Source organism: Staurois parvus, unplaced genomic scaffold (assembly GCF_062004578.1).
Source record: "Staurois parvus isolate SC_StPar_1 unplaced genomic scaffold, SC_StPar_1.0 ptg002718l, whole genome shotgun sequence".
Lineage (NCBI taxonomy): Eukaryota > Metazoa > Chordata > Amphibia > Anura > Ranidae > Staurois > Staurois parvus.
Genome location: NW_028320514.1, coordinates 47501 through 68050, shown reverse-complemented (window position 1 = coordinate 68050; position 20550 = coordinate 47501). Strand labels below are relative to the sequence as shown.

General features: G+C 45.5%; 1 protein-coding gene across 1 annotated transcript in view; it reads left to right on the top strand.

The window, feature by feature from the left end:
• LOC149429396 (KICSTOR complex protein SZT2-like) overlaps positions 1-20550 on the top strand; it is a 78532-nt gene that overhangs the window by 11684 nt on the left and 46298 nt on the right. The window contains exons 2-5 of the mRNA XM_089666455.1: positions 14843-14968; positions 16802-16975; positions 19710-19880; positions 20059-20190. Coding sequence (XP_089522581.1) covers positions 14843-14968; positions 16802-16975; positions 19710-19880; positions 20059-20190 — 603 coding nt within the window. The remainder of the gene's footprint in view (positions 1-14842; positions 14969-16801; positions 16976-19709; positions 19881-20058; positions 20191-20550) is intronic.

Here is a 20550-nt window from a genome sequence, read left to right as displayed (position 1 = left end):
GACATGATGGAGAAGTCAATGGGGGGTGGTGTCCGGGCTGGAGGGAAGACAAGAAACTCGGTTTTGGAGAGGTTCAGTTTAAGGAAGTGGAGCGACATCCAGTCTGATATGTCGCTCAACAGGTGTGTGATTCGGGCGGAGACTGAGGGGGTGAGGTGGGGGGTTGAGAGATAGATTTGTGTGTCGTCGGCATAGAGGTGGTAGTTGAAGCCGTGAGAGTGTATGAGTCGGCCAAGGGAGGAGGTGTAGATGGAGAAGAGAAGGGGCCCGAGGACAGAGCCTTGAGGGACCCCAACAGAGAGGGGGAGTGAGAGGGAGGTGGTGGCATTATAGGTAACGCTGAAAGAGCGTTGTGACAGGTAGGATGAGAGCCAGGAGAGAGCAGAATCTCTGAGGCCGAGGGAGTGTAGTTTTTTGAGGAGGAGGGGGTGGTGGACTGTGTCAAAGGCCGCAGAGAGGTCAAGGAGTAGGAGCACTGAATAGTGGCCATTAGCTTTGGCGGTTAGCAGGTCGTTGGAGAGTTTGAGTAAGGCAGTTTCGGTGGAGTGTAGGGGACGGAAGCCGGACTGTAGGGGATCGAGGAGGTTGTTGTCGTTGAGGTGAGAGCATAGGCGGGCGTAGACTAGGCGCTCAAGGAGTTTAGATGTAAATGGGAGCAGGGAGATGGGTCTGAGGTTGTTCGGGTCATTGGGGTCCAGGGAGGGCTTTTTAAGTATGGGGGTGATGTGTGCATGTTTCAGAGGGGAAGGGAAAGTGCCGGAGGAGAGGGAGAGATTGAAGATGTGGGTGAGGGAGCGTAGGATGGAGGGGGAGGGAGGTTGTAGGAGTTGTGAGGGGATAGGGTCAAGGGGGCAGGTGGTGAGGTGGGCATCAGAGAGGATCCTGGAGACTTCTTCGATGGTAGTAAGGTCAAAGGTGCGGAGTGTTGGGGGAGCTTCAGTATGAGGAATGTAGGGTGGGGTGGGAGAGGAGGTTAGAGCAGTGGTGGGGCCGTGGGAGAGGGGTGTAGAGGGGGTAGCTGAGTGAGGGGGAAGGGGGTTGGAGGGAGTTTGAGCAGCGACGAAGTCCCTGTGGGTTATGTCGAGGGGGAGGGGGGATGAGGGGGTAGCTGTGTGAGAGGGGACGGGTTGAGAAGGCGTGTGAGTTGCGGCAATGTCCTTGCGAATTGTGTCAATCTTGTTTTTGAAGTGATTGGCAATCTCAAGGGCAGTGAGTGAGGTGCTGGGTGGAGGTGGGGGTGGCGAGAGTAGAGAGTTGAAGGCGGAGAAGAGTCGGCGAGGATTGGAGGAGAGGGCCTTGATGAGGGTCAGGAAGTAGGCTTGTTTGGCAGCCTGGAGGGAGGAGGTGTAGGTGTGGAAGGCAGATTTGTATCGGGTGAAGGCTTGTTGGGATTTGGTTTTGCGCCATAGTCGCTCCAGGGCACGACTGTGTCGTTTGAGGGTTTTGGTGTGATCAGTCTGCCAGGGCTGGAGCGGTCGGGGTCTGATGTTGCGTGTGGTTAAAGGCGCTAGTGAGTCAAGGGCTGTTGACAGCGCATTGTTGTAGGCGGTCATAGCCAAGTCGGGGCAGGACAGGGGGAGGATGCGGTCATGGAGTTGATCAACTGTGGATTGGAGGGAGGCAGGGTTAAGGTTGCGGAGGTTACGGCTGGTAGTAGTGTGACATTTGGAGGGGTAGACGTTGGAGGACGAGGAGATAGAGAAGGTGATCAGGTTGTGGTCAGAGAGAGGGAAGGGGGTGTTAGTGAGGTTGTGGGGAGCGCAGCGGTTGGAGAAGACAAGATCAAGGATATTTCCGTCGGAGTGGGTGGTGGATTGTATGCACTGTGCAAGTGCAAAGGAGGAGGTTAGGTGGAGGAGACGGGCTGTGTCCGGGTTGTCGAGGTTGACAGGGATGTTGAAATCCCCAAGGATGATTGTGGGTAGCTCAGAGGAGAGGAAGAAGGGTAGCCAGGAGGAGAAGTCTTCCAGGAAGCGGGGTATGGATCCAGGAGGCCGGTATATCACAGCAATCTTTAGGGGGGTTGGGGAGAATAGTCGGACGTAGTGGGCCTCGAAGGAGGAGAAGGATAGGGAGGGGGGGTTTGGGAGGACTCGGAAGGTGCTCAGCGGTGACAGGAGCAGACCAACCCCACCACCTTTACGACCGTTAGGCCTGGGTGAGTGGGTCCAGGTGAGACCGCCGTAGGAGAGTGCAGCAGGGGAGGTAGAGTCAGTGGGCTGGATCCAGGTTTCCGTAATCGCCAGGAGGTTGAGGGAGCGGGAAACAAAGAGGTCGTGGATGGCGGTAAGCTTGTTGCACACCGATCGGGCGTTCAGGAGTGCACATGAAAACGGGGGGGAGATTTTGGGGAGCAGGGGGACAGATACTAAGTTGCGGGGGTTGCGGCAGGACGTGGAGGCGGGAGGGTTTTGTGCGGGAGGTGGTGGAGGGCCAGGATTCGGGGAGATGTCCCCTGCGGTTATGAGGAGGAGAAGGGTGAGAAAGGTGGCATGGGAGTGGGATGTGCAGGAGCGTGAGAAACTACTAGTGGAGGTGTTGGGGTCAGTGGGAGAGCGGAGTAATAGGAGGAGGTGGTGGGTGCCATAGAGGGGTGAGGGAAGCAGTGAGGGCACAATATACAAATGTTTGGGAGGAGCAGAGGGATATAGTGAATGGATTTTGGGAACATAGGAGAGGAAAATGAGAAGGAGGAGTGGAAGAGGCATTTTGGGGAGGTGATGAAAGCAATAGTAGGGAGATGATAGCAATGAGGGGGAGATGTACAAGTTTTGGGGTGGAGCAGAGGGGTAAAGAAATGAGATTTGTGAACAGAGGATAGTAAAATGAAGAGCAGAAGAGGGGTGTATTATATAAAAAGGTACACGGAGTGGGACTCAGGTATGCAAGAGATGTTTCCCAGGGCGTTTCCTTGCAGTCTGTCCAGCGTGCAGTAGAGTTTCTTGCTGTTGATGTGTCTTCCTGCTGCTTAAGCTCTCCTGCTTTAGTTCAACTGCTGTGTTTAACTGCTCTGCACTCATTCAAAGCCGCACTCCATCATAAGCAGCACCCCCATCAGAGACTGTGCCCCCCATCAGAGTTAATGATTATTTACACCTCAAATTCCTCATGAAGACCCCCTGCCAGGTGACCTTAATGACTCCCTCCACCAGACGCCTTTCACACCTTTGGAAACAGAAGAAATGTTAATGAGCAACTCACACCTAAGCTAATCTCAACACATACTGCTGTCTCTGCTTCTACTCTCTGTATTTCTCTCAAACAGTCTGAAATAGCTAATAATTTACCACTTTTTTTTACCACAGGAGGTTCTCCTGTGCTTATCTTTAAAAAATGCTTCTAAACGGAAACGCACATAAACGCGGTATGCAAACGCAGCTAAACAGCTACCTACGTTTTCCAGCAGTCAGTTTCCATCGTTCAGAAGTGTCCCGTGTACATGGGGCCTTTTAGGTTGATCCAGGGAAAATCCGATTGCCTCTCGGGGGATCAGGAAGGAAGTTTTTTCCCTGTAGGAGCAAATTGGTTTTGCTTTGCTGTGTTTTTTTTTTTTTTTTGCCTTCCTCTGGATCAACTGTGGGTGTAGGATTATAATTTTTTTTTTTTCTATGGTTGAATTGGATGGACTTTTGTCTTTTTTTTTTTTTTTTTTTTTTTTTCCCCCATCCAGACACTAACTATGTAATGTTGATTGAGAAAGGCAAGTTGTGATTTATGCATAGCAGATTGCCTGTCTGGGGGGGGGGGGGGGGGGGGGGGGGGGGGTGGCGGATTTATAAAAACCGATGAAACAAAATATGAAGGAAATGGAGCTGATAGGAGAGGTAAGCGCCCTCCATGGTGCAGAGGCTGAGCAGGAGGAGAGGAGGTGAAGCTCTGCCCGATTGTACGATTTATTTCATAAACTGCTCTTCGGTGTTTTCTTTGTCAATGGTCATTAAACATGTATCTTCTCATCATTCTCCCTAAGTGATTCCATTTATTTCTGTTATAAAAACACAAAGCGAGTTCCTGCTGGAATCTTCTCCTTACTGAAATATCAGATTTTTGAAGAGGCCCTGTCTCTAACTTCTAAAATTGGAGCTGGAATCATAATTGTATTGCATCTGTACTGTCTGCCCTCATGTGGTAAAGAGCTGCACAAACTGTTGGCACTCTGATGTAAAGGGGGGACTGTATTGTGGACCTTAACGTAAGGGAGCTCTGATGAAAAGGGGGGCTCTAATGTGGAATCTAATGTAAGGGAGCTCTGATGAAAAGGGGGGACTCTAATGGGGAATCTGATGAAAAGGGGGGACTCTGCTGGGAACCCTAATGTAAGGGAGTTCTAATGTAAAGGGGGGACTCTGCTGGGGACCCTAATGTAAGGGAGCTCTGATGTAAAGGGGGTACTCTGCTTGGGACTCTAATGTAAGGGAGCTCTGATGTAAAGGGGGGATTCTGCTGGGGACCTTAATGTAAGGGAGCTCTGATGTAAAGGGGTGACTCTGCTGGGGACCCTAATGTAAGAGAACGCTGATGTAAAGGGGTGACTTTTCTGGGGACCCTAATATAAGAGAGCTCTGATGTAAAGGGGTGACTTTTCTGGGGACCCCAATGTAAGGGAGCTCTGATGTAAAGGGGGGACTCTGCTGGGGACCCTAATGTAAGGGAGCTTTAATGTAAAGGGAGGACTCTGCTGGGGACCCTAATGTAAGGGAGCTCTAATAGGAAAACTAATGCACGGTGCCTTGAAAAAGTCTTCCTCCCCTTTAAATGTCCCCCCGTGTTGTCATGTTACAATGTATTTCTTGGGATTGGATGTGATGGACCGACACAAAGTGACACATAATTGGGAAATGGAAGGAAAATGAGAAATGGTTTCCAACATTTTTTATAAATAAATCTGTGAAAAGTGTGGCGTGCATTTGTATTCAGCCCCCTTTACTCTGATCCCCCTAAGTAAAATCTAGTGGAACTGATTGCCTTCAGAAGTCCCCTAATTAGTACATACAGCCCCCCTGTGTGTCATGTGATCTCAGTATAAATCCAGCTGTTCTGTTTGTTAGAGAACATTAGTGAACAAACAGCATCATAAAGGCCAAGGAACACACCAGACAGGTCAGGGATAAAGGTGTGGAGAAGTTTAAAGCAGGGTTAGGGTATAAAAAAATATCCAGAGCTTTAAAAATCTAACAGCGCACTGTTCAATCCAATTTCAAGGGGTATGAATACTTTTTTAAGGCACTGTAAAGCGGGACTCTGATGGAGTCTCTGCTGTAAGGAGAGACTCTGATGGGGACTCTAATGTAAGGGGAGGCTCTGATGGGGACTCTAATGTAAGGGGAGGCTCTGATGGGGACTCTAATGTAAGGGGAGGCTCTGATGGGGACTCTAATGTAAGGGGAGACTCTGATGGGGACTCTAATGTGAGGGGAGGCTCTGATGGGGACTCTAATGTAAGGGGAGGCTCTGATGGGGACTCTAATGTAAGGAGAGGCTCTGATGGGGACTCTAATGTAAGGAGAGGCTCTGATGGGGACTTTATTGTAAGGAGAGACTCTAATGTAAGGAACCCCTTCAGAGATTCTGGCGGGTAGTTGATGTCGGCCTCATTTACAATTGTGAATAGAGCCGGGTTCACATTTTGCCGTGTATCACATGTGATTTGTGTGTGGTGTGGTCGGAGTCGTACATTTTGTATGGCTCTAATCACACCACACGCGCACCAAAAACACACAGGACCCTTTTTTTGGGTCGCACTAGAATCGGATCACACGGGAAGTCACACCTATGGGATCCGATTCTGCACGTCGCACCGCATTTTTTGGACTGATTACGGGGTGTTGTAACTTACCATACACACCCGCAGCGGTTCCCATGAATGGGGTGCGATTCTGATGCGGTGTGGAAGTCACACAGAAAACGCTGCAAATTCCGCCCCCCATCAGTGTGATCCCCGGGATACATCTACATGTCAGCCCAATAGCTAAACACTCCGATGATGGAAGTAAATCTAGAAGAAACAATCGTAACCTGCCAAAGGGTCTGCCATTGTGTTCTGCACCCGGATCCCCTGCCAGGGAGGTGTGATCGGGGCCTCAAAAATCAGAGAGAACAGGCTGAAGGTGACAATGTACCTCAACTGCAAACCGAAAATGTCATATGTGGTGTGATGGCTGCATTCGTTTTATTTTTTTTAATTTTTCTTTTATTTGCACCTGGCAATCCTGCAATTAGCACCCTTCCTGCCCCTGGCTATGTAGGGGTGGCTATGTCACCCCTCCAGCATATCTATGGAGGGAGCCATGGTTGTCACCTAATGCAGGCCATAGACTGGTCATTTATTGGCCAATTTTTCATCCAAAAAATTGTTCATTCTGTAAACCGATGTTGCCACCAATGATTGTGAAAATCGCCCGTTTTTCACAAATTTTCCAGCATGAAGGATAAACGAAATGAGGAACCGCGAAAATCGGCCTATTATTATTATTATTATACAGGATTTATATTATTATACAGGATTTATTATTATTATTATTATTATTATTATTATTCAGGATTTATATTATTGTTATACAGGATTTATATTATACAGGATTTATTATTATTATTATTATTATTATTATTGTTATTATACAGAATTTATATTATTATTATTATTATACAGGATTTATAATATTATAATACAGGATTTATAATATTATTATTATACAGGATTTATATTATTATTATACAGGATTTATATTATTATACAGGATTTATTATTATTATTATTATTATTATTATTATTATACAGGATTTATATTATTATACAGGATTTATTATTATTATTATTATACAGGATTTATATTATTATTATTATTATTCAGAATTTATATTATACAGGATTTATTATTATTATTATTATTATTATACAGGATTTATATTATTATTATACAGGATTTATATTATTATTATTATACAGGATTTATATTATTATTATTATTATTATTATTATACAGGATTTATATTATTATTATTATTATTATTATACAGGATTTATATTATTGTTATACAGGATTTATATTATACAGGATTTATTATTATTATTATTATTATTATTATTATTATTGTTCTTATACAGAATTTATATTATTATTATTATTATACAGGATTTATATTATACAGGATTTATATTATTATTATACAGGATTTATATTATTATTATTATACAGGATTTATATTATTATTATTATACAGGATTTATATTATTATACAGGATTTATTATTATTATTATTATTATTATTATACAGGATTTATATTATTATACAGGATTTATATTATTATACAGGATTTATTATTATTATTATTATTATTATTATTATTATTATTATACAGGATTTATATTATTATTATACAGGATTTATATTATTATACAGGATTTATTATTATTATTATTATTATTATTATTATTATACAGGATTTATATTATTATTATACAGGATTTATATTATTATTATTATTATACAGGATTTATATTATTATTATTATTATTATACAGGATTTATATTATTATTATTATACAGGAATTATTATTATTATTATACAGGATTTATATTATACAGGATTTATTATTATTATTATTATTATTATTATTATTATACAGGAATTATTATTATACAGGATTTATATTATTATTATACAGGATTTATATTATTATTATATAGGATTTATATTATTATTATTATACAGGATTTATATTATTATTATTATACAGGATTTATATTATTATTATTATACAGGATTTATTATTATTATTATTATACAGGATTTATATTATTATTATTATTATTATACAGGATTTATATATTATTATTATACAGGATTTATATTATTATTATTATTATACAGGATTTATGGCGCCAACAGTTTGCTCAGCGCTTTACAATATAACGGGAGACAATACAGCAACAATACAGTTCAATACAAGAGGGATAGGAGGGCCCTGATCCTGGGAGCTTACAATCTAGTTTACAATCTAGGAGATGAACAGTCTATGGCCTGCATAAGGCTGCTCTCCTGATATGGACTACAAACACATCTGTATCCTTTCTCCTCCGTTCCATGGGGTGGGAGGGGAAGGACAATTTACAGAAGAAAGCTAGGAAGGAAGATATCCTTAAGTGCAACTCACAGGAAGTGACAGACACTGGATTTCTGGCAGGATCAGCAGGTAATTGCTGAAAATGTTAGCTTGAAAAAAAATAAAAATAAAAAACGAATGCAGCCGCCACATGTAAGGACTGTAAGTGGTGATATATTTGGGTTTATTTATCCTTGAAGTTTGGATCCCGGGCGGAGGTATTTTCCCGCACAACGATGACTTCCTGCCAGTAAACATTTTATTTATTTCAGGTACTTATATTGCTGTCAATTTACGCAGCGCTTTCCATATATATTGTACATTCACATCAGTCCCCACCCCCGAGGAGCGTACAATCTAAGGTCCCTAACTCACATTCATACATACACATACTAGGGACAGTTTAGATAGGAGCCAATTAACCTCCCAGCATGTCTTTGGAGTGTGGGAGGAAACCGGAGTACCCGGGGGAAACCCACACAGGCACAGGGAGAACATGCAAACTCCAGGCAGGTGGTGCTATGGTTGGGATTTGAACCAACAACCCTGGTACTACTAGGCAGAAGTGCTAATCATTTAGCCACTGTGCTGTCCAAGTTCGGTGAATCCCCCCCCCCATCCCCCTCCAGCAGGGTATTTTCGGAGGAGTGCAGACATGTGTGCTGCTCAGGGAGGGTTGGCGGAGTTCATCCAGGTAGGAGCTGGCTTTACCCACATCCGGCACAATGTTTATATTAGTGTCAGGACTTGGCGGGAGTCCAGGAGCTGGGACAGATGGAGCCGCGTGCTTACTTTGTACAGGCATGCGGGGGGGGTTGGGGGGTTTGTTTGCAAAATCTTATAATAGAAACGAAGAAAAACTTTGTTTTTCAAATTTTTTGGTCTTTTTTTTTTTGTTTATGGTGAAAAAAATTAAAAAAACCCCGGCGGTTATTAAATACCACCAAAAGAAAGCTCTATTTATGGGAAAAAATGATCAAAATGTCATATGGGTACAGTGTTGCATGACCGCGCAATTGTCACTCAAAGTACAACAGTGCTGAAAGCTGAAACTTGGCCTGGACAGGGAGGGGGGGGGGGGGGGGTGGGAGGGGGTGAGAGCGCCCGGTATTGAAGTGGTTCAATATTTTGATTAGTAATAACTATCTCTGAAAGTAAACGTCTAGGAAAGTGTCGGTAGCAGATATTCAAGTGTATAACTAGTGTGCAATTGATGGACAAATGAGTTTTGGTAACAAAGTAACAAAGTTTTTTGTGTTTTTTTATCATCAGACAAATATTACCAAAAACTGTTTATTACATTAAAGCGAAACTCAAAAAGGGGAACCCAAAAGGGGAAGTTCTTATTTTGCGCCTCCACCCTTCCACGTTGGAAATTTTTTTTTATTTCTTTGTGGGGGAGTGGGTACCTGATTGCGACAGGCACCCGCTCACACTTCTGGTTGGCGGCAGATCCTACAGAAGTCCCCCCCCCCCCCCCCACTTTCCACTCACACAGTGTGATGCGGCTGGCGCATGCGCAGCGAGGGCTTCACAGCCAGTTTCCCTTAGCAGACATGCTGGCGCCAGGGACCCGAAGACCGATGGAGAACCGGCTCGGGCAAGGATGGCGCTGGATCCTTGGACAGGTAAGTGTCCTTTTTTATTAAAGTGGAACTACATCGCATCTGAGCCCCACAAACTAAAAATGGCTATTGTATTCATTTAGTCCAGGTACTTATATAGCGCCATCAATGTACACAGCGCTTTACATATATATTGTACATTCACATCAGTCCCTAACCCTCAAGGGTCGTACAATCTAAGGTCCCTAACCCTCAAGGGTCGTACAATCTAAGGTCCCTAACCCTCAAGGGTCGTACAATCTAAGGGCCCGAACCCTCAAGGGTCGTACAATCTAAGGTCCCTAACCCTCAAGGGTCGTACAATCTAAGGTCCCTAACCCTCAAGGGTCGTACAATCTAAGGTCCCTAACCCTCAAGGGGCGTACAATCTAAGGGCCCGAACCCTCAAGGGGCGTACAATCTAAGGGCCCGAACCCTCAAGGGGCGTACAATCTAAGGGCCCGAACCTTCGAGGGGCGTACAATCTAAGGTCCCTGACCCTCGAGGGGCGTACAATCTAAGGTCCCTGACCCTCGAGGGGCGTACAATCTAAGGTCCCTGACCCTCGAGGGGCGTACAATCTAAGGTCCCTGACCCTCGAGGGGCGTACAATCTAAGGTCCCTGACCCTCGAGGGGCGTACAATCTAAGGTCCCTAACCCTCAAGGGTCGTACAATCTAAGGTCCCTAACCCTCAAGGGGCGTACAATCTAAGGGCCCGAACCCTCAAGGGGCGTACAATCTAAGGGCCCGAACCCTCAAGGGGCGTACAATCTAAGGGCCCGAACCTTCGAGGGGCGTACAATCTAAGGTCCCTGACCCTCGAGGGGCGTACAATCTAAGGTCCCTGACCCTCGAGGGGCGTACAATCTAAGGTCCCTGACCCTCGAGGGGCGTACAATCTAAGGTCCCTGACCCTCGAGGGGCGTACAATCTAAGGTCCCTGACCCTCGAGGGGCGTACAATCTAAGGTCCCTGACCCTCGAGGGGCGTACAATCTAAGGTCCCTGACCCTCGAGGGGCGTACAATCTAAGGTCCCTGACCCTCGAGGGGCGTACAATCTAAGGTCCCTGACCCTCGAGGGGCGTACAATCTAAGGTCCCTGACCCTCGAGGGGCGTACAATCTAAGGTCCCTGACCCTCGAGGGGCGTACAATCTAAGGTCCCTGACCCTCGAGGGGCGTACAATCTAAGGTCCCTGACCCTCGAGGGGCGTACAATCTAAGGTCCCTGACCCTCGAGGGGCGTACAATCTAAGGTCCCTGACCCTCGAGGGGCGTACAATCTAAGGTCCCTGACCCTCGAGGGGCGTACAATCTAAGGTCCCGGACCCTCGAGGGGCGTACAATCTAAGGTCCCGGACCCTCGAGGGGCGTACAATCTAAGGTCCCGAACCCTCGAGGGGCGTACAATCTAAGGTCCCGGACCCTCGAGGGGCGTACAATCTAAGGTCCCGGACCCTCGAGGGGCGTACAATCTAAGGTCCCGGACCCTCAAGGGGCGTACAATCTAAGGGCCCTGACCCTCAAGGGGCGTACAATCTAAGGTCCCTAACTCACATTCATACATACACATACTAGGGACAATTTAGACAGGAGCCAATTCGCCTACCAGCATGTCTTTTGCGTGTGGGAGGAAACTGGAGTAACTGGAGGAAACCTGCACAGGGAGAACATGCAAACTCCAGGCAGGTGGTACTGTGGCTGGGATTAGAACCGATGACCCGAGTACTGCCAGACGGAAGTGCTAACCATTTAGCCACTGTGCTCATTTTTTTATGTTCAAAGCAATCTCCTCCATCCATCCATGTCTGCATGCTTTGTTTCCTGAGAAATCACTTTGAAAACACCCCCCCCAGCATTTCTGACCGTGGCCACAGGGGCATATTTACCACGAGGCAAACAAGGCACTTGCCTAGGGGGGCATTTTTCAGGGGGGCAGCACCTCCCCTCAGAAGAAGGGATGAAAGAAGGGATATGTGTGCCATGGGAACCAGGTGGGATCCGAGAGAGGCTGCTTGATGGTGTACGTAGATCCTGACTCCCATTCCCAGGGATGTCCAGAGCTTTGACGATGAGCGTCTTTCTCTCTATCACTTGGGGGGTAGTGGAAGGATCTCCCGAGTGGGGGGCAGGGGTGTTGTTGGTCAATGTCAGACTCTCCGGGGGAGGGGGGGGTGTTGGTCGGTGTCCATTGTGGCAGACGATTTTTGTGTTGCCTAGGGCAGCACAAAAGCTAAATACACCACTGCGTGGCCATCCTGAGTAAGGGCAGACGATTCATGTAGAATTGACTTCCTGGAATCCATCTGCCCTTATTATTATTATTATTATTATTATTATTATACAGGATTTATATTATTATTATTATACAGGATTTATATATTATTATTATAATACAGGATTTATATTATTATTATACAGGATTTATATATTCTTATTATTATTATACAGGATTTATATATTATTATTATTATACAGGATTTATATTATTATTATACAGGATTTATATATTATTATTATTAATATTATACAGGATTTATATTATTATTATTATTATACAGGATTTATATATTATTATTATTATTATTATACAGGATTTATATTATTATTATTATACAGGATTTATATATTATTATTATTATAATACAGGATTTATATTATTATTATTATACAGGATTTATATATTATTATTATTATTATTATACAGGATTTATATTATTATACAGGATTTATATTATTATACAGGATTTATATTATTATTATACAGGATTTATATATTATTATTATACAGGATTTATATATTATTATTATACAGGATTTATATATTATTATTATTAATATTATACAGGATTTATATTTATTATTATTATTATACAGGATTTATATTATTATTATTATACAGGATTTATATTATTATTATTATTATACAGGATTTATATTCTTATTATTATTATACAGGATTTATATTATTATTATTATTATACAGGATTTATATTATTATTTATATTATTATTATACAGGATTTATATTATTATTATTATACAGGATTTATATATTATTATTATTATTATACAGGATATATGGTGCCAACAGTTTGCTCAGCGCTGTACAATATAACGGGAGACAATACAGCAACAATACAGTTCAATACAAGAGGGATAGGAGGGCCTGATCCTGGGAGCTTACAATCTAAGAGGGAGGGGCTATTGGTACAAAAGGTAGTAACTGTGAGGGATGGACTGGTAGGAGGAGTAGAAGATTCCATTATTGGCTGAAGGCCCTTAGCTCAGGCATGCAGGCAGGCAGGAGGGTGTGCTTAGCTGAGAAAACCCATCCTCTCCTGAAGACTCCTGGGATGTATGACATCATTTGGCTACTGGCAGCACGGTGGCTAAATGGCTAACACTTCTGCTTAGCAGCACTCTGGTCGTTGGTTCGAATCCCAACCACAGCACCTGCCGGGAGTTTGCATGTTCTCCCTGTGCCTGCGTGGGTTTCCTCCGAGTACTCCAGTTTCCTCCCACACTCCAAAGACATGCTGGGAGGTTAATTGGCTCCTGTCTATATTGTCCCTAGTATGTGTATGTATGAATGTGAGTTAGGGACCTTAGACTGTACGCTCCTTGAGGGTTAGGGACCTTAGATTGTACGCCCCTTGAGGGTTAGGGATCTTAGATTGTACGCCCTTGAGGCTTAGGGACCTTAGATTGTATACTCCTCGGGGGCGGGGACTGATGTGAATGTATAATATATATGTAAAGTGCTGCGTAAATTGATGGCGCTATATAAGTACCTGAAATACATAAATTTTGCCTAGGCCAGAAACCGGGAAGTAACTGAAAAAATTGTCATTTTAAGTAACGCAGTGTTGTATCACAAAAAAAGTCCTTTTTCAGATAGTGGGGTAAATCTTCCAGAGGTCAAGCGGTTAAAGAGGAGCTACACCACATCTGAGAACCTCAAACCAAAAATGCTATCTAATTCACTTTTACCATTCAGAGCAAGCGCCCCCATCCATCCGTGTCTCCGTGGTTTATTTTGCTGAGAACTCATTTTGAAAAACGCATATCTAGCTGCAGCCATGTTTGGTAAGGGCAGATGATTCATGTAGCAATTACTTCCTGGAATCCATCTGTCCTTAGCTCAGGCGTATAAGCAGGAGGGTGTGCTTAGCTGAGAAAACTCCTCCTCTTCTTCTGAAGACTCCAAGGATATATGACATCATTTGCCTAAGCCAGAAACCAGGAAGTAACTGAGGAAATGTAAAAAAAAATAAAAAATTTAAAATATGGCTCCTGTATAAATTGTCCCTGGTATGTGTATGTATGAATGTGAGTTAGGGACCTTAGATTGTACGCCCCTTGAGGGTTAGGGATCTTAGATTGTACCCCCCTTGAGGGTTAGGGACCTTAGATTGTACGCCCCTTGAGGGTTAGGGACCTTAGATTGTACTCCCCTTGAGGGTTAGGGACCTTAGATTGTACTCCCCTTGAGGGTTAGGGACCTTAGATTGTACGCCCCTTGAGGGTTAGGGACCTTAGATTGTACGCCCCTTGAGGGTTAGGGACCTTAGTTTGTACACTCCTCGGGGGCGGGGACTGATGTAAATGTACAATATATATGTAAAGTGCTGCGTACATTGACGGCGCTATATAAGTACCTGTAATAAAATAAAAAATAATACACTGACAGGGACGGGGATTCACAGTGACGTGTGTTCTGATACAGACGAAATAATACAGCCGGGATGGTTGTACGCTGAGCGGTCTTCCCCCCCCCCCCCCCCCCCCCCCTCACATTCCTTCCCCATTCTTTACATTCTTCACATTCCTTTCCTCAAGTCCTTTTTTTTTTTTTTTTTTTAAATTTATTATATCACTTTCATTCATTTAATAAAACGTACATAAAAGGCGTAAGAAGTCTGACTTTGACTTGAACATTATTTTAGGACCGATTGAAGAATCTGAAGTTGAATCTGTTTATGGCGTATTTTTCTGAATGGTGGGCAGTATTAGCGGGGCTCCTGAACGATGAAATGTTGCCTGTGTTGCTCGGGCCAATACTGAACAGATGTGAATACGAACATAATATCATTCAGACGTGTAATCCGGTGGGGTTTTTTTATGTTCAGGTGGAAGAAGCAGGGCAGGTGTTCCTGCTCATGAAGAAGGATTACCGGATCTCCCGAAACGTTCGCCTGGCTTGGTTCCTGTCAAACCTCTATCAGTCCATCTCCTCGGTTCCCGAATCAGAGCTGGTATGTGTGAGCTATTATGTTCTTGTCCGCCCTATAGCAGTTTTACTTCTACAGGGCGGCCCTCCTGTGCAAAATCATACAGTGGGGCAAAAAAGTATTTAGCCCCCCACCAATTGTACAAGTTCTCCCACTTACAAAGATGAGAGAGGCCTGTAATTGGCATCATAGGGAGACCTCAACTATGAGAGACAAAATGAGAAAACAAATCCAGACAATCACATTGGCTGATCTGGAAAGAATTTATTTGCAAATTATGGTGGAAAATAAGTATTTGGTGAATATGAAAAGTTCATCTCAATACTTTGTTATATATCCTTTGTTGGCAATGACAGAGGTCAGACGTTTCCTGGAAGTCTTCACAAGGTTGGCACACACTGTTGCTGGTATGTTGGCCCATCCTCCATGCAGATCTCCTCTAGAGCAGTGATGTTTTGGGGCTGTAGCTGGGCAACACGGACTTTCAACTCCCTCCAAAGGTTTTCTATGGGGTTGAGATTTGGAGACTGGCTAGGCCACTCCAGGACCTTGAAATGCTTCTTACGAAGCCACTCCTTCGTTGCCCGGGTGGTATGTTTGGGATCATTGTCATGTTGGAAGACCCAGCCACGTTTCATCTTCAATGCCCTTGCTGATGGAAGGAGGTTTGCACTCCAAATCTCACGATACATGGCCCCATTCATTCTGTCCTGTACATGGATCAGTCGTCCTGGTCCCTCTGCGGAGAAACAGCCCCAAAGCATGATGTTGCCACCCCCATGCTTCACAGTAGGTATGGTGCTCTTTGGATGCAACTCAGCATTCTCTCTCCTCCAAACACGACGAGTTGTGTTTCTACCAAACCGTTCTATTTTGGTTTCATCTGACCATATGACATTCTCCCAATCCTCTTCTGGATCATCCAAATGCTCTCTAGAAAACCTCAGACGGGCCCGGACATGTACTGGCTTAAGCAGGGGGACACGTCTGGCACTGCAGGATCTGAGTCCCTGGCGGTGTAGTGTGTTACTGATGGCAGCCTTTGTTACGTTGGTCCCAGCTCTCTGCAGGTCATTCACTAGGTCCCCCCGTGTGGTCCTGGGATTTTTGCTCACCATTCTTGTGATCATTTTGACCCCACGGGGTGAGATCTTGCGTGGAGCCCCAGATGGAGGGAGAATATCAGTGGTCTTGTATGTCTTCCATTTTCTAATTATTGCTCCCACAGTTGATTTGTTCACACCAAGCTGCTTGCCTATTGCAGATTCAGTCTTCCCAGCCTGGTGCAGGTCCACAATTTTGTTTCTGGTGTCCTTCGACAGCTCTTTGGTCTTCACCATAGTGGAGTTTGGAGTGTGACTGTTTGAGGTTGCGGACAGGTGTCTTTTATACTGATAACAAGTTCAAACAGGTGCCATTGATACAGGTAATGAGTGCAGGACAGAGGAGCCTCTTAAAGAAGAAGGTCCAGGTCTGTGAGAGCCAGAAATCTTGTTTGTTTGTAGGTGACCAAATACTTATTTTCCACCATAATTTGCAAATAAATTCTTTCCAGATCAGCCAATGTGATTGTCTGGATTTGTTTTCTCATTTTGTCTCTCATAGTTGAGGTCTCCCTATGATGCCAATTACAGGCCTCTCTCATCTTTGTAAGTGGGAGAACTTGCACAATTGGTGGTGACTAAATACTTTTTTGCCCCACTGCATGTGTGTGTGTGTGTGTGTGTGTGTGTATATATGTGTATGTGTGTGTATGTGTGTATATATATATATATATATATATATATATATATATATAATTTATTTTATTTTTGCCTGTGATCTCTGACTTGGCCATTGTGTATATTTATTTTTTAGGGTTTACATGACGATGAACTGGAAGTGGTCAGTGTCATACCTCATGGATGGCAGCCCGATGAGCCTGTCCGCCCCGGTCCTTTCCTCCTTGTGCCATCGACATGGGTGACTTTTCTGGCCCGGCAGTACAGATTTGTCATCGAGTTGGATCTCAGTCCTTCTACAGGAATTGTGGTAATGAACTAAAGATATTGCATACATTCACTGTCTTGTTAAAAATATTTGTGATGCTTCTATATCTTCTATCCCCCAGCGGGGATTCACAGTGAATAGCTGCAGGAGGCAGCCCCATGGAAGGCTGCTTGATCCCACAAACCAATTGTGGCTGGTCACATGTAATCGCTCCTGGAGCGATTACCTGCGTTTTGATTTGTCCCTCACCAGCATCTTCTGTGTTAAATAAGAGCTCACCCAATAGTTAACCCCTTCCCATCCGGCCCATGTACATAAACGGCTGGACAGGAGCAGTGCAGGAGCGGGTGGCCGTTTATAAACGGCCTCCGCATTCACTGCCTGTGCGCGCTCCCTGGGAGCTCGCGGCACCACGATCCAGTTCCTGCAGTGTTCGGAGGAACACCGATCGCTGTACGGGACCTCTGTGTGAGGTCCCGATCATGTGATCACTGATTGTCCAATCAGTGATCACATGAATAGGTGTAAGCAAGATGTCACTTCCTACATCATTGCTTACTACGTGTGAATTCTGTGAATGATCACAGAGGTCACATGATAAAGGGCTATTCACAACAGCCTTGTACCATGTGATAGCTGTGACCAATCACAGCTCGCACAGCATTTCTCAATGGCTGCAAGAATGCAGCCAGAGAGAAGGAGAAATTATTGCTTTTACAGCCTTTGTGGGTGTAAAAGCAATCGGTGTAAAAAAATAAATCTTCCATCACCCCCCACAAGTAGTACAGTGTCGCTATGGTGACACTGCACTGCTAGGGTGATGGTATGTAACAAAACAAAAAAATAAATAATAATATTATAAAAATGTAAAAAAAAAGTTTTGAAAAATTATTTTTTTTGGTTATAAACTAATTTTCGTTTTTTTTTCTTTTTTACTAAAAAGATGAATACATTTTGGCCAAGGTTTATGAAGAGAGATTATTTTTTTTATTTACGGTTTTATTTTATTTGCAAAATTTTATAAGAAAAACACTTTTTTTTTTTTCCAAAATGTTTGGACTTTTTCATTTATATAGCAAAAAAAAAAATACAAGTGGTGAATAAATACCACCAAAATAAAGTTTTTATCTGTCTCAAAAAAATGCTAAAGAATTCATATGGGTGCAGTGTTGCATGACCGCACAATTGTCATTCAAAGTGTGATAGCGCTGAAAATTGGTCCGAACTGGAAGTGCTTAAAGCAGAACTTCACTGCATCTGAGCACTCTAAACAAAAAACACAATTTAATTAATTTCTAATATTCAAAACAAACGGCCCAATCCATCCATGTCTTAGGGGTCACTGGAGGCACAGGAGCTCTCGGGGGGTCACTGGAGGCACAGGAGCTCTCGGGGGGTCACTGGAGGCACAGGAGCTCTCGGGGGGTCACTGGAGGCACAGGAGCTCTCGGGGGGTCACTGGAGGCACAGGAGCTCTCGGGGGGTCACTGGAGGCACAGGAGCTCTCGGGGGGTCACTGGAGGCACAGGAGCTCTCGGGGGGTCACTGGAGGCACAGGAGCTCTCGGGGGGTCACTGGAGGCACAGGAGCTCTCGGGGGGGTCACTGGAGGCACAGGAGCTCTCGGGGGGGTCACTGGAGGCACAGGAGCTCTCGGGGGGGTCACTGGAGGCACAGGAGCTCTCGGGGGGGGGTCACTGGAGGCACAGGAGCTCTCGGGGGGGTCACTGGAGGCACAGGAGCTCTCGGGGGGGTCACTGGAGGCACAGGAGCTCTCGGGGGGGTCACTGGAGGCACAGGAGCTCTCGGGGGGGTCACTGGAGGCACAGGAGCTCTCGGGGGGGTCACTGGAGGCACAGGAGCTCTCGGGGGGGTCACTGGAGGCACAGGAGCTCTCGGGGGGGGGGGGGGTCACTGGAGGCACAGGAGCTCTCGGGGGGGTCACTGGAGGCACAGGAGCTCTCGGGGGGGTCACTGGAGGCACAAGAGCTCTCGGGGGGGTCACTGGAGGCACAAGAGCTCTCAGGGGGGGGTCAGTGGAGGCACAGGAGCTCTCGGGGGGGGGTCACTGGAGGCACAGGAGCTCTCGGGAGGGGGCACTGGAGGCACAGGAGCTCTCGGGGGGGTCACTGGAGGCACAGGAGCTCTCGGGGGGGTTCACTGGAGGCACAGGAGCTCTCGGGGGGGTTCACTGGAGGCACAGGAGCTCTCGGGGGGGTCACTGGAGGCACAGGAGCTCTCGGGGGGTCACTGGAGGCATGGTGCTCCATGGAGAGACAGGGGTCTCAGAGGTCACTGGAGGCATGGTGCTCTATGGAGACACAGGGGTCTCAGAGGTCACTGGAGGCATGGTGCTCTATGGAGACACAGGGGTCTCAGAGGTCACTGGAGCCATGGTGCTCCATGGAGACACGGGTCTCAGAGGTCACTGGAGGCACAGGAGCTCTCAGGGTCACTGGAGGCACAGGAGCTCTCAGGGTCACTGGAGGCACAGGGGTCACTGGAGGCGCAGGGGTCTCGGAGGTCACTGGAGGCATGGTGCTCCATGGAGACACAGGGGTCTCAAAGGGCACAAAGTTGCTTTTACCACCCCCTACTGGCACAACTGCACTGCAAGGGAGAATGTTTTGGTTTCCTGGAGTTCAGCTTTAAGGCAGAGAACCCTTATAAAGAGGAGATCGATAAAACGTTTTGTTAAATCCTGTTCAGCCTAATGCTCTGTCCTTGATTTCCCTTCACTCTTCTCCCTGATGACTTGTCTTTTCCTCCAATCACAGGATGACTCCACAGAAGAAATAATCTTTGATGAGATCTTCCATTCCCTGTCACGCTGCCTACTGGGTCTTCTCCGGCCGTTCATCATCCCCGGATCCAATGTGGTTTTTCAGCCAGAGATCTATGTCACCATCCAGGCCTATTCTTCTATCATCGGTCTGCAGAGTCATCAGGTAACAGACGCAGACGGCACCAGTAGAGTCATCACTAAGCACAGTATTATCTTTGTCAAACACTGCAGCTGTTTTGAAACTGCAAATTCCACCGTGTACCTGAGACTTGTAGTACCTCAGCAGCTTGGGGTGTGCAGGTTCTGTAGAGCAGGAACTAGCTCCTCTGTTCCTTCTGCAGGTTCTGGTCCAGGGTTGTCGCCTGGAGGAGCAGAAGCTGCCGGCCTTTCTCCAGCATGTCCACCTGCAGCTGGGCGCCTTCGAGAATAAGATCGCTGAGATGCTTCAACAGCAGTATCGACCGCTCACTCAGGTAGGCGTAAAACCGATCTTTGGAGAAATCTCGGGGACACTTGGGAGTACTCTTGGTCCACTGAGATGAAACCAGCTAGACTCTGTTCATCAGGGACCTTCTGAGGGAAGGTCCACCCACGTACTAGGTTGCGGCACCTCCAAGGAGAGACCCCATGATCACATGCCCTTCCCTCCAAGCTTTTAACCACCTCCCGTCCGGCCGTTGTATATAAACAGCAGGATGGTGGCAGTGCGGGGTCAGGTGGCCGTTTATAAACGGCCTCCCTCACCCTGCTTGTGCGCTCTCCTTGGGAGCGCACAGCACCGCAATCCTCTGGACACAGTGGAACGCCGACCGTCGGACGGGACCTCTGTACGA